This window comes from Varanus komodoensis, unplaced genomic scaffold (assembly GCF_004798865.1).
Source record: "Varanus komodoensis strain SLA01 unplaced genomic scaffold, ASM479886v1 scaffold11, whole genome shotgun sequence".
NCBI lineage: Eukaryota > Metazoa > Chordata > Lepidosauria > Squamata > Varanidae > Varanus > Varanus komodoensis.
Genome location: NW_025335317.1, coordinates 12,532,677 through 12,546,384, shown reverse-complemented (window position 1 = coordinate 12,546,384; position 13,708 = coordinate 12,532,677). Strand labels below are relative to the sequence as shown.

The following is a 13,708-nucleotide window of genomic DNA, read 5'->3' as shown; positions in this document are numbered from 1 at the left end:
AGTAAGATGCTGACCGGGTTGCAGATCTCAAGACACGCTCCAGAAATCAAGCTGGTGTCATGAATATTGCCTTGGACAAATTCCCTGCCTTGGACCATGTTAATTTTAGGCCATCCTGCAGGGGGCCTTCTTTCCCTGCACAAGCAAAAGTGCAAAAGACTAGCTGTCCCTCTTCATTGTTGTTCCAGTGCTCTGAAAATGAAGCACCGCAGGCTCAGCTCTTACCTGGCGCTGCAGAGGCCGCCAAATGAGCCATCTGGGGATGGCAGTGTGGGTGGTCTCCCAGCCCAGCTGCGTCGTAAGGGACCGGAGGTCTGTCACCAACTTTTCAGTAGACAGCAGCGCCCAACCTGGCTGGCCGGACGTTATAATGAAAGAGTTGTCGGACTTCTGACTGTGGCAGTGGGGGAAAGCATGCCACAGTAATAATTACCTGCCCTCGCCCGCCTATCCAAGGTTAGGAAGCAGATTACGGACTCATAAAACGCAATGACACAGCTATTCCCCGTAGTAGTAAAATCCTTGGGTGGAAAGCGGGAGGAGGGGGGAGAGAGTCTACAAATAGCTACGCCATTCAGCATCTGTGTTTAGCCACAAGTTAGCTGGCACGGTCCATTTTCCGCCTGGAACTCGCGTGAGTCAGCCCTGCACCTTTCTTGTGATCCACGCAGGCTGAAACCTTTGATCAGTTTATTAGGGAAAATAACCCCCTAAGATTGAAATGGCCCGTGCACATTCCCGAGGGCATGGCTAAGAGGTTATGGGGTGCCGCAGAAGCACAGCTATGCGGGCAGGCGGAGAGGCCCATGAGCTGGAGGTCTCCTCCACACCCCACACAAGTCTTGCACCCTCTGCGATCTTGCTGGCATTGGAGGCCCAAACTGGGCATTCTGGGGAGTGGATCCAAAAGATCCTGAGTCGCAGACAGGACTCGCTCTGGGACTGGCTATTCTCGTAGAGGTTGATAGGACTGGAGAGGGTAGGGAGAGAAATAGAACGGGGGGAAATTGAACAGATTGAACACCTGGTCAGGATTTGGGATGTGGCCGCTGTACAATCACAGAACCAGCCCCAACTGTACCACACCTCTAGCACCACAGGATTGCTTTCCTGCAGGATGAACGCCGGTTTGACCCATTTTGACTGGCGAGGCTGCAAACTAAATGCGGGTTTAGGGGGTTTAAGGCATTTCCAGTGCTAGTTAAATTTGGAGTGAAAATCAAAATAGGAATAACTGCTTTGCTTTATCACCATGAGTGGCAGGTTTTGCTTTGATTACAATCTGTCCCACACTTCCTTCAGTATCTCAAAAAGGCAGCTAAGAGGAGGTTGTTTTAATATGAGAACTTGCTTAAATTTAATTGCTTAATTAGAAGTATTTAATTTTAACATGAGTTAATTGTCTTGTTTTCTAGATTGCACTTTTAGTGTGTTTTTCATTTTATTTTGAATGTAGCCTTGCAGAAAAGCAACTCATCAGTGTGTTTAGTAGTGCTGTAATGGATTAAAGGGGGATAATCAGCTTAAATTCTTTAATCAGTTGACAGCTATATACATATTTTTGCATACAATTAGATTTTTATTTATATGCAGATCAGGTAACAGGTAAAGGCTGCCTCATTTTCCACATTGGATGGATTGTGTAAGACGGGCCAGCTCTAACAGGCATTTATGCATGTAGACTGTGGAACTTATTAAAAGTCCCATACAGAGATGGAGGGTGTGTGGGACAGACTTGTATTCATTCCCTGACATACATCAAAGCTATATGCTAAATGTGTGACCTAAGCAACCTGCTCATAGGCTGGGTTCACATATCAGAATAAGCTGTCCTGCACAGCTTCCACAGTGTATGGGTTTTTGCCTGGAAGTGCTGGTCGGAAAATTAAGTAGTATCTACGCGAGTGTGGTTTCCACCCTGCTTTATTAGTCCTTCTGCTGTTGCCACATACCCCATCAGCCACCACTCCTGAAATTCAGTCCCATGCCAGATGGCCCAAGGAGCTCCCGCAGCTGCTGCTCTTTGCAGGGACTCTGTCGTAGCTGCATTCCAGGACCATGGATACCACAGTGCAAGATTCCGACAGTCAGAGAAACCGTGGCAAAGCGTGGAAACCACAGAACAGACCACTGATTCTTATTGTGGTTGCTGTAACCCAAGCGTAGCATGCTGGAATACCATGACAGGGTTCAGGCAACACACCAGACCAGCCTACACAAGAAACCACTGTGGCTTGTTGTGCTAACCCACTTGTTGTGCTAACCCACTCTTAGTTTCCATTAGTCAGAACCACGTTCTGCCGGAATCAGTGTCATATTCTCTTCCAGAGTGGCTAGGCAGAATACTGCTATTCCTTTTAGGAAAGACACAGCCTGATTATTCTTTTCAGAGGTCATACAAACAGAACAGGTCCAGCATCATTTCTTTCATGTGCAGAAATGAATGAGAAAGGTGCATAGAGGCATATATGCAAGTGAGCCCAGTGCCTATAAAAGAAGGCTCTGCCACTGAATGAGCAGTTTCCCATCAAAGCATAACTAATAAATAGTATGTGCATATCCTGAAATTGATAATTAGGGTGTGATTGTAAGTGTGGTTTGGTTGCATATTTAATGCATTTCTGCACAGGAAAATATCAGATCACTTTGACCCTCTTGTGAACTATGCCCTTCATGAGTTCCCAGTTCTGAGAAAACAAGTTTCTTCAGGATGAAGAGATGTTATCTTAATGCAGGCTGATGAGGCAGGGCGAGATACTGGCTTTTAAGGATAATCTGCGGGTGCCTCTCACTTTTGTTGCTTTGGAGGTTTCCCAAACCCCTTTCCTAGGACATTAGCATTGAGGGAAACAAAGGCCTGGGACGAGGAAGCCAAAATGGCAGTCTTTTCTCTAATGCTTCGTAAACGTGTGCTGCACACGATCGCTAAGATCCCCCTCCACGTAGCAATGCTGTCGGTGCTTCAGGCTGAGGCCACGGGCCCGGAGACTGACAGGTCGCTTGGATTCCCCAAGAGTTCCCTCCCCTTGGAACCCACTCCCACCCTAGTCCTGCCAGGCTGAAGTCCAAGCCTGAGCTCCTTTTGGTAGTAGTAATTCTTCTGGACTGCTGGCTGCATTCCAGATGATTCAGAATCAGAATGTGAATTAGCTCACGATGGGACTGGGGAGGATGTGTTCTGTCAAGACTCTGCAATGTAGGAGGTGGAGGGGATTATCTCAAGGCCAGATCCTTTGCCGGGCCGGGCCGGGCCAGGCAGCTTCTGGGAACAACCAAGATGTACAGCCAGTGGGAGGGGTCTCTGAGGATGAGGAATTCTCAGGCATAGACCATCCTCCCCACTCTCAACCCCCTGGCGAGGCATCATCTGAGGCAGGAGCCGTACACGGAGAAGAGACGTGCTCAGTTTCTCCGAGGGGATGGGGCCCAGGCATGCTCCTAAGGAGAGTTCCTGGAGGCAAGCGCTAGGTGGGCTTCAACAAACCACTCTGTGCATGCTCGGAGATCCGTTCTGGGTGATCTGTACTTAGGAGCAGTACAGATCATTTTGCGAGAAAGACGGTCTGTGGCTGGCGGTTGCTCAAAGGAGGGGCCTCGGCTCATGGCACAGGGAACGCCGCAGCAGCCAGTTCCGGCCCCGGTGGCCCACCCTGGCTCGTGCTGAGCGCAGTGCTGATGCCTGGAGCATTTGCTCACTGTGCAGCCATTTGAGGGCCCCGGACTCTTGTCCTGAGGCCAGCCTTGCTCCCCCATTGCGTGCATTTACCCACTCGCCACCACGATCTTGGTAGCCCTGCTGGAAAGAGGGCAATGCAGTGAAGTCCATGAATCCCGCGTCTCCCTTGAGGCCAGTGTTTTGTTTTCATAGCTATCTGCAACTGATACTGGGAAAAGGAAACAACTGCGAGGAATAATTCTACGTAATTCAAGTATTGTGGAATCCTTTGGCAGTCAAAAAACGACTACAGTTCCCAGCATCCCCAGCACCCCAGAATGACTACAGCACCCATCATCCCCAGCTGGGATGGCCCTGCAGACTGGGGAGGCTGCTTTAAAGGATTCTGGCAGCAGCATGAGCGAGCCATTCTGTTCTTAACTGCAGTCGTGGGGTGGAAGAGCATGTTCCGACTTGCATCCTCTCTCCCCACCAGTGCCCTCCCCAGTGACGGTAGAGAGAGGCAAAATCAGAGATCCCAGATTGGGGAACAGCCGCGTGACCTGTAAAATAGCCGTATTTTGTTGCTGAAACAAAGATGTGAAAGGATGCACATTTGACCAGAACACAGGGGGATTTTAACCCTTTCCCCACTGATAGTTTTCTGATCATTGTCACACACACCCAGCTGAGCTGCCCCTTCCTGGCAGGGATCCAGAAGCACAGTTGCTGTTTCCAGTGCACACCTGATATCCCGTGGGTTGAGTGGGGTGGACTGAAGTTCTGTGTACTTTTGCCTAACTAGGTACAGCATTGAATTCTCCCATGCCGCTGCCTCCTGTGTTTTCAGCTGCTCATGCGTGCCAGTCAGGCGTAATGCTCTTCTTTCTAGGGCTCTGCATGTCCACCAGCCTTGTGCTGATCTGTTGCTTTTAATAGATCCACCCACACAGTGACACGATAAAAATTTAACCGGCGCTGTTCCTGCTGTCTGGATGAGCTGCAATTGCGTGCTAAAGTGCTTCCACACGGCCTGGACTGACTGGCCCGGCCCCCTGCTGCAGCTTCTGCTGCTGGGGAAGCAGGATCCGGCTCGTCACTGGATGAAAGAGTCTGGATGCATCACCTGATCAGTGCCTTCCTCATGTAGCTACACCTTGGACAGGTGCATGAGCCATCACGGAGCAGGTGTACGGCAAGGAATTTCCAGAGAGTATTCTTGGCTTATGTGGCTGAGAACAGCCTGAGTCTCAGTCATGATGCATCATGATCTGAGCGTTCGGCACAAGGTGGAAAATCATGTGCCTCTAACTCCACAGAAAACTCAGAAGGAGAACTAAGGCAGGGGCTGGACCTGATGCTGAGAGAGCGCCAGCCTGCAGTGCCTTCTGTTTGTGCACCCCACACCCATCCCCATTGGGTTAATAGCAGCTTCTCGCCTGCTTTCACCCCAGAGCTGAAATCCTGCAGCTTCCAGCTCTGCTCTGGTGCATCTTTTTCCATAACTTTAAAGAGAAAATACAGATTACAGCCTGCCAGATTTTGTTTTTAAATGAGAAGCAAGCTTGGGAGGCTACCATTTTGAGTAGAAAAGCAGCAGCAAGAGGGGGAAATTTTGCTGCTCAAAATTTGCTTTTCTTCCCACAGTGTTCCTGTTGCATGGTTACTCTGTAGAAGGTGCATTTGGGCCAGGGCCGCCTTAACAGCATGATGGGCCCCGGGCAAAGCAGTGCACTGGGGCCCCTACGACAACTACAACTACTGTTAGTTTTGGAAGTTTTCCAATTTTCCAAGGGTTAACATGCACAGATTAGTATGGGGCCCACGGGCAAGTGCCATCAGGCCCATGCGTTAAGACGGGCCTGATTTGGGCTCCTGAGAGGCAGTTAGAGTGATTTGAGAGAATGTTAATGTTAATATCAGAAAGACTGTCAAAGGGTTAAGAATCTCTTGCCTTCCATTGTTGCTTCATTCCAAATTGTGGTCTTCCATGTTTGCTTTCGATAAATGAATGTTTGAGCTTTATTGTGCATGCTCACGTGCAAATGTCACCTGCCCCTCACTTCCCTTGGAAAACAATAGGGCATCTTAGGTATCTAGTCCATGTATTTCAGTCCAGACCAGCTGAGTAGGGCTGGGCAATCTTGTAGCCTTCAAATTCATTGCAATTCTCCAAAATTCTTCCTTGAAGACTAATTTACCATTGTATTTGAACATCCTCTCTCTCTCTCTCTCTCTCTCTCTCTCTCTCTCTCTCTCTCTCTCTGGAATCAGGAATAACAACAACAACAAATGGGAACGTGTGCAGTTTTAAAAGTGTGCCATTTTTTCCTATGGAAAATACAGGGAAATTGCATAGGGAAAAATGGCAATTTCAGTTTTGAAATGCACATTTTCCCCTATAGGCTAAAGTGTGGAAATACAGAACGGATGAGGGACAATTTTCAGAAAGGCTCTTTTCACAGGTGTGCACCTTCAAGTGCAAGTGCAGCTTTGGGAAATTATGGAAATGGTGCAGCTGCTCATATGTGGGGTGTTGAAAGGGACGTGTTGGGCTGATGCCGCTGTGCTTCGCGTCTGATGGAGCTGGCAGGGTAGCAGGCAGAACAAGTGCTCAGTAGGCGACTGAGAGCGCCAGCGAGAGCAGCAGTGGGCCGTGTGCACACTTGGCAGCGCGGAGCCATGCCATGCCACGTGCAAGACGATCTCCCCGCCACAATTGGTGTGGCGGCTGCCCCTCCCACCCCCACGCAGAGCTGCCCATGGGCCCAGGTGACCCAGCTGCATCTTAAACGAGAGCAACAGTGCTCGCACTGTTTAGAAAGGAATGGTCTACTTATTTGAATCCATTTGGCAGGATAAAATGTTCCAGCATAGAGGGCTTTTGTTCAGGACTCTGTTCTGTTCACCAGCTCCTCTGTTTTTCTGTCTTCCATCCTACCTTTCCAACCAGCAGGCTGCATTCTGAGGCTACCAATCATGCTTGGTTCTCCCTGGGTCATTCATGCCCTGGCTTTTCTCCCTAAGTATTCTTCTACTTAGGATTTCTGAACACTGGAAAAACCACGCCAGTCAGATCAGACCAGTAGTCCATCTGGTCCAGCACCCCATTTGTGCAGTGGCAAACCAGTTGCCACAGAATCCTTCAGGCAGGATGGGCTTGAGCGCTCCATCTGCCTAAGCTCCCCGGGAACTGATGTATGCTGGCATACCACCTCTCCTAACAGAGGTAGCCTGTGGCCCGCAAGGCAAGTAGCCATTGATACCCTCCTCTTCCTCCTCCGTGAATTTGTACAACCCCCATTTAAAGCCATCCAAGTTGGTGGCCATCACTACTTCCCGTGGCAATGAATCCCATAATGCAACTGTGCACTGTGTAAAGCACATTTCCTTTTATCTGCCCTGAATCTCCCACCAATCAGTGTCACTGGGATAACCCAGGGTCCAAGTATTGTGGGGGAAGGAGAAGATGTCCATTTTGGGTACGAAAGAACCAGAGCTTGACGATTTGGATTCACTCTTTGTATATATGATAATATCACGATATGTGTTAGTACATGAAAGACACATCCCAAGAAATATAGGCTCCAGGGTGATGGACATGATGTACAGGCATTGCATGAAAGGGCCACCCTTCTTCCTAACCTGTCTGTTGTTATCACACATTTAACCTGTCCTTCCGCCAAGGAGATCAGGCTGGTATGCAACAATCTTTTGTGGAAAGTTATGCTAAGAAGTAGTGTCTGGTGCCCAAATTCTCCCTGAAGCTTCACAAGACTTTAAACCCAGTTCCTCCTGTTCAAAGTGCAGCTCTCTGTCCAACCTCACTGCACTGGCTTTGGGAACAGCCTTTCAGTGAGGGAGGTGAGAATTGTGAAATGTGAGCAGCAGGGCTTCCTTGGTTGTGGCCCCAGAAACATTGCACGGAGGCACTGCTGGGTTTCTAGCAATTATTCATTCTAGTGTCTTGTTATACTATTTTTATTGTAAGAAACTTTAAAAAATCATGCTCACAGTTTGAAATCTCAATTATAACTGATATTTCAAATAGTTTTAATGAGAGGTTTGACTCCCACTGCTTTCTTGCTTGCCTTAATGAGTTGTTTTTCTGAAGCCTCTGTATTTGATTGAGTTCAACATTATGTCAAGTACGTATAATAGATAAGCATCACAAAAAGAAATATGTGTACATATCGTGCTGTGTAGTTGGTGGCCTGTGAAGGTGAAACCAAAACCAGCTTTAAAACCAAAATAATAAGATAGCCTCTAGCTTTGCATGATGCACCTCCTATTTTCATTATGAAAGGCAAATGTCTATTTTTGCAGGAAGGAACAGAATCAAATTAAAAATGGCCCCCAGCAATGACCCATGCCATGAATATTTTCTGTGCATGGTTAAACATCTCACATGAAATGCTTGCTCTTTTTTATTGCATATGTACTTGGGTCTGTGCACCTCCTCCAGCTTCCCTATGCCTGTCATTTACAGCAGGAGTGGTCGACACATGAAACCCCCTCACACAGTTACACCACCAAATCTGGCAGCAGGAAACACCCCCTACCCAGTCTCTCTCTCTCTCTCTCTCTTACACACACACACACACACACACACACACACACACACACACACACAGGGAGAGAGAGGGAGAGAGTTTTAGTGCCCATAGCACTAAAGAAGTCAGATTCAGCCTGAAGACAAGCTAATTTTCACTCCTGGTACACTACAGAGTGGTTTGCTGCTGATTTTCCCCCTGGTGCTCCATGGACTGTGCAGCATCCTCGTGGGCAGGGGAAGGGGGAACTTGGCTCTCAGGCCCCCCACAGTTGCCCACCCCAGACTTACAGAGTTGTAGAAGATGCAGGTCAAATGCAGATCAGGAAGCATCATGTTACCTTTTCCAGTAGAGAGTCATTCGCCCTCTTTCTCTTGTGTGTGATTCATTACAGATGGGCTACACTCCATTACACGTTGGCTGCCACTATGGGAACATTAAGATCGTGAATTTCCTCTTGCAGCAGTTTGCAAAGGCTAATGCCAAAACGAAGGTGAGTGCCCTCCACCCTGTCGTGCTCCTCCCTGCGACGCTCCCGGCCTGTTCCTGACATTCCTTCTCGCCTTCCTTCTCCCCCGTCCAGAACGGCTACACCCCGTTGCACCAAGCGGCTCAGCAGGGCCACACGCACATTATCAACGTCCTGCTCCAGAACGGCGCATCACCCAATGAACTTACTGTGGTAAGAGAGAGGCCAGAGGCCAAGATAATGGTTGGCAGCGGGTTTGCTAGCCCTCATACCCCTTGCCTACTGCTGCTTCGCTTTGACCGAATATATGGGTTTCTCAGGGATCCCAGGAGAAGAAAAAGGCAGGTGTGGAATGAGGGTGTGCAGTGAGGCCTGCATCTCCTGTGCCTGCACACTCGCAGACACACTGGGATAACACAGAATCCGTGCCAGCAGGAACGGAACATCCACTGAGCAACAAGCATTGAAGGGGGCATTGACCCTTTCTTCCTCCAAGAAGGGCTCTCCCAATGCATCCCACTTAGCTGTCTGCAGGTCTCGCTTCTCCCTATACCCAAGAAAAGCAGCCTTTAGCGAGTCACTCCTGAACTCCCACTCTGTGTCAACATCATATATCATGTTTCTGAGTCTTCCTGTCCTGGATTTCTTCTCTATATTTGGCCCTCGATAGAAGTTTGTTGTCTGGTGGAAGTAAGGACAGAAGTATATTACAAACCCAAACCAATTTAGCCATCATGTTACCTTCCCAGGAAACACTAGCAAGTGTACTTCCATGCAGAGGCATGGAAAGGAGTTCTCAGCTCACTCACTCAACCACCACAGCCTGGATCCTTCATGCAGAAAATCAAGATCGACGAGGTGGTATAAAACAAATGTAACACTGAAGGGTAGACAGCCTCTGGAGAGCTCTGCCTTTCCATGTTTCCTGCTCTGCCTTCTGCATCCTGTTAAGAATTGCCTCTAGATTTTCCCTTATCTTGCAATTGGCTCTGCAGTTTGCAGTTTGCCAGCTGTTGAGTTTCTTGTCCATAGTAGTTACAAATTAAGCAATGGCCACTTCAAAAGTCTGTGTTTGCATTTCAGTAAAACTGAACAATGGACACTTCGCCTTGGGCAAGTGGAAGCAAGATATGGGATTTCCATTGCCTCTAATGTAAACATTACAATATCAATGGCTTGCACTGGTCAGTTGAGTGTTAGCAAGCTGTCTCTTTAGCTGTAGATCCTGTTGTGTTAATCTTTCTGATGAACTTTTCCATTGTCTAGAATGGGAATACTGCCCTTGCCATTGCCAAACGACTTGGCTACATTTCTGTTGTTGACACACTAAAGGTAGTGACAGAAGAGACCATGACGACAATTGTAAGTATAGCTATATTTCAACAGTCTGTGCAACAGCAAGGGTTTTTTTCTCTTTGTCAGAGATATATTTGACTCAGTATAATCAGAAAATGCAATCAGAGCTCAATCTAGAACATGGTTGAGCAACTTGATTTCCAAGTCCTGAAACTCCCTCTTGTTATTTTTGTAAGAAGATAAAGTTTCACAAAATCATCCTAAAAGAACAAAGCTTGAAAGAGGAGCGAGCTGCGACACTTTTTAATGAAATCATCCATGCTGGACAAGTTGACCCCCTATGCTTTAAGCAGCAGCATGTGCTACCTTGGATATTTAATACATTCTCCAATATGATTGTCATTTGGAGCCCAATCTATCAGTGCATGATTCATTAGGGCAGACAATAGGCTATTAAAAAGGAAGTCTAGGGGCAAAATGGCTACACCACCAATTCCTCACAGCAATAAATAAAACAATACTGATATACTGCTTCATATCAGTACATCTTCCCGTGTGAGCTGGTTTCCGCTGGCATGGAGGTGAGGGGGAATTGGCCAGGAAAAGGACCTTCTCTGTCGTCGCACCTCACCTTTGGCATTCCCGTCCAAAAGAGGTGTGACTGGCACCAAGTTAAGTCTGCTTAATTTAGTATCTGTTTTTAGATTGTGATTATTGGTTTATTATTGCTGGTTTAATGTTTGATTGTTTTGTTGGCTTGCTGTTTTAATGTGTATATGGTGTTTATCTTCCTGTTCTATTTATATGGTATTTTATTTTATTTTAGGATTTTGGCTATTGTCATCTATTTTTATCTGTATTTTCTATTTTTTATTTGTATTACTGTTATGATTGCACTGTGAGCCACCCAGAGAGCCTTCTGGCGCAAATGCAATGAATGAATAACCACAGATAAGAGAAACCAACACTGACTTTGGGGTGGGAGGGTTGTTCTTTTGTTCTCTGTTCTCCTCTCCCTCTCCCTCTTGCATGATTGTATTTTATCATGCCAACATGGCAATTTGTGGCAACATTACCACTGCAGACCACACCTTCTAGGATAAGAAAGGGCTTCTTAAAACCCTGCTGAAGGGAAACCCAAATTGAGGGGAAAAACAAACATGGTTTTCCTTCTCAAGAACTGGGTCATTTGTCCTGGACTGTTGCAAAGGTTGCTACAGAACGCTTTAAGCCCCGAATATTATCTGCGTAGCAGCGCATTTGCATTGGTGGTTGGTGTTTTCGTGTGAAACTGTATGCTGAAAATAGTGAAAAATACTGCCCATGGGATGGAAATTCTTCACAATAACGTTTCTTTCTGGGACAGGAGAGGACAAGCAGAACTGGGGCAGGGGCCAGATGACCAAGCCTTTGATGGGCCTAATGATGTCAGCACAATGTGGCCGCACCCCCTGATCTCAAAGGGGGGGGGGCTACACTCCCAGATGTCATTTAGTTATGGCAGAGGTGCTGAGAGGGTCCTCATCCTCTGAGCTTATCTGCTGGGAAATGTCATCACTATGCATTAATCGTTAACTAGCAGGGAAGAATTGTTTGCAACTACAAACTCAGCTTTGGCCATTTCCCCCACCTAGCAATTTCTCCAGTGCAGAGAAAGGCTTTGTCTGAGCATGACTCCATCTCTGACTGAAGATAACTGATTCAGTTGTCACAGATTGAAGATAGCTTCCTTGCATCAAAAGCCACAGCCCTCTCAATCATTGGCAGGACACGTTTTGAATAAATTCCTATGGAAACTGCTTAGAGGTTTTCCTTACTATTAAGCAGTACAGAAGTAGCACAGATAAATAAATGACAAGCACTATTATGGAAGTACTTTCTCATTGCAATACTGTTATTTGTTCTTATTTAAATAAGTGGCCGCCTGCTATTTAACATTCTTACTATTTTATGGTGTTTAAAAGCTCTTGCTGCTATTGGCTTTTACATTTTAAAGATCGTCTTCTAAAATTGCTGTACACAGCTTTGAAAACTTATAAGCATAAAAGTGAATTATCAGTTTCCAAAACAGACAAAATACGGATGACTTAAAGTGTTCCTAGAGCAAGGGAGGGCAACCTCTTGGTTGTGGGTCTAATCTATCTTGAAGCTTTGTATCCTGGTGGAATCCAGAAAGGTTAGTTTGCCTATCTTGGTAATGCCAAGTCTTTAAATGTGAAAGGTGTGTATAGTTTTTATTCATTTCTATGGCTCTTCAGACATGAGCTCTGATAGGGAAACCTTATTTCTTGGCTGGGGCTGCATCAATCAGACCATACTTGCTCCATCAGTCAGCCTGATGGACAGGATGGACTTTTAATAACTTTTTTCTGGAAAAATGCACAAAATGTACATTTATTTGTCCTATTATGTGTGTATTAGTATCAACTGCATGTACCATTTCCATAAAGAATGGATGTTGTATGTAGCCTTTTTGCTAAAAGAAGCGTGCAGTCCAAAAATAACTTTGTTTCTGCAGAATCTGAATTATGTTTTTTTCACTTCAAAATATAGATCAAGCAAAATGCTTCCCTTTTCCAACAGGTAGACTCAGTCCTCTGTCTAGATTATAATACTAACCTACCATCCAACATAGGTGTAAGTAGCACAGTAATTAAGCGAAGTGCTAGGAAAAAGTGTTTTACCAACATGGATCATTATTAGTTTTAGTCTGAAATGTTTCTTTGTCTTTAACAGACTGTCACAGAAAAGCATAAAATGAATGTACCAGAAACAATGAATGAAGTTTTAGACATGTCTGATGATGAAGGTAGGTATAACAGAGCTGTTCCCAAGGTGTCAGAGTGTGTTACAACATAACTGTATGTTAAACATGCCAGACAACTTAATTTTTGTGGATAAAATTACGAGAGACAGAACCCCCCTCTGTCCACTGGGCAGTATCCAGAGTGCCCTACGATTCTTTTGGAGCCTCTGTTCTGACCTTGGAAACTCACTCTGAGGTCAGAGCTGGAATTCCGAGCTTGGAATGCGTTCTGCACCTCACAGCCAGTGCAGAAGGAAGGGCTACTTCTCCAAGGTCACAAATATAACTGTGAGGAAGGACAATTCTGCGGGGCAGAGAGGGGAGGAAACAGGCACCCCCACAAGGCAAGGTATCCTGAGGGGCCTCAGCCTCCTCTCCTCTTTGGAAGCACCACACTTAGGCAGCCGAAATCAGCCATCAAAGCACTTTGCAGGGTGGCAGGCTTTGCCTTCGCACTTCCTCCAACCCACAAAAGTTGCCCAAAGTCCTCCGAGTCTGGAGGGCTGCAGGCATCCCGCCTGGTTTACGCTCTGTACTGCTTTGTTGAAATGAAATATTTTGTCCGGGTTTTTCATTGACTTCCTCTTTTGTTCACTTAAATTGTGCAGTTCGTAAAGCGAATGCCCCAGAAATTCTCAGTGATGGTGAATATATTTCAGATGTTGAAGAAGGTATTTCCGACTTAATTTGGGGGTGTTGCAGTGGGCTCCGCCCTTCCACATGTTCTTTCTCTATCCTAACGTGATGAATCAAAGCTGCATATACACTACCGTTTTAGGAAGCCGTTGCATGCTGGGGAAGATGCATCTCTTCCCATTCTTCATGTTTTGCTAGCCCTTATCAGCCACTCTAGCACCCACAGGATAGGGGCGGGGGAGCAGCGTGAGGCGGTTGCTGCCTTCATCCTGCCCCCGTCTCCTCCCTGCTCC

General features: G+C 46.6%; 1 protein-coding gene across 3 annotated transcripts in view; it reads left to right on the top strand.

Annotated features, from left to right (window-relative positions):
- Positions 1-13,708, top strand: part of ANK3 (ankyrin 3) — a 254,973-nt gene that overhangs the window by 152,818 nt on the left and 88,447 nt on the right. For all 3 annotated transcript variants that reach the window (XM_044420391.1, XM_044420389.1, XM_044420390.1), the window contains 5 exons: positions 8,603-8,701; positions 8,792-8,890; positions 9,944-10,039; positions 12,710-12,782; positions 13,388-13,450. In XM_044420391.1, coding sequence (XP_044276326.1) covers positions 8,603-8,701; positions 8,792-8,890; positions 9,944-10,039; positions 12,710-12,782; positions 13,388-13,450 — 430 coding nt within the window. The remainder of the gene's footprint in view (positions 1-8,602; positions 8,702-8,791; positions 8,891-9,943; positions 10,040-12,709; positions 12,783-13,387; positions 13,451-13,708) is intronic.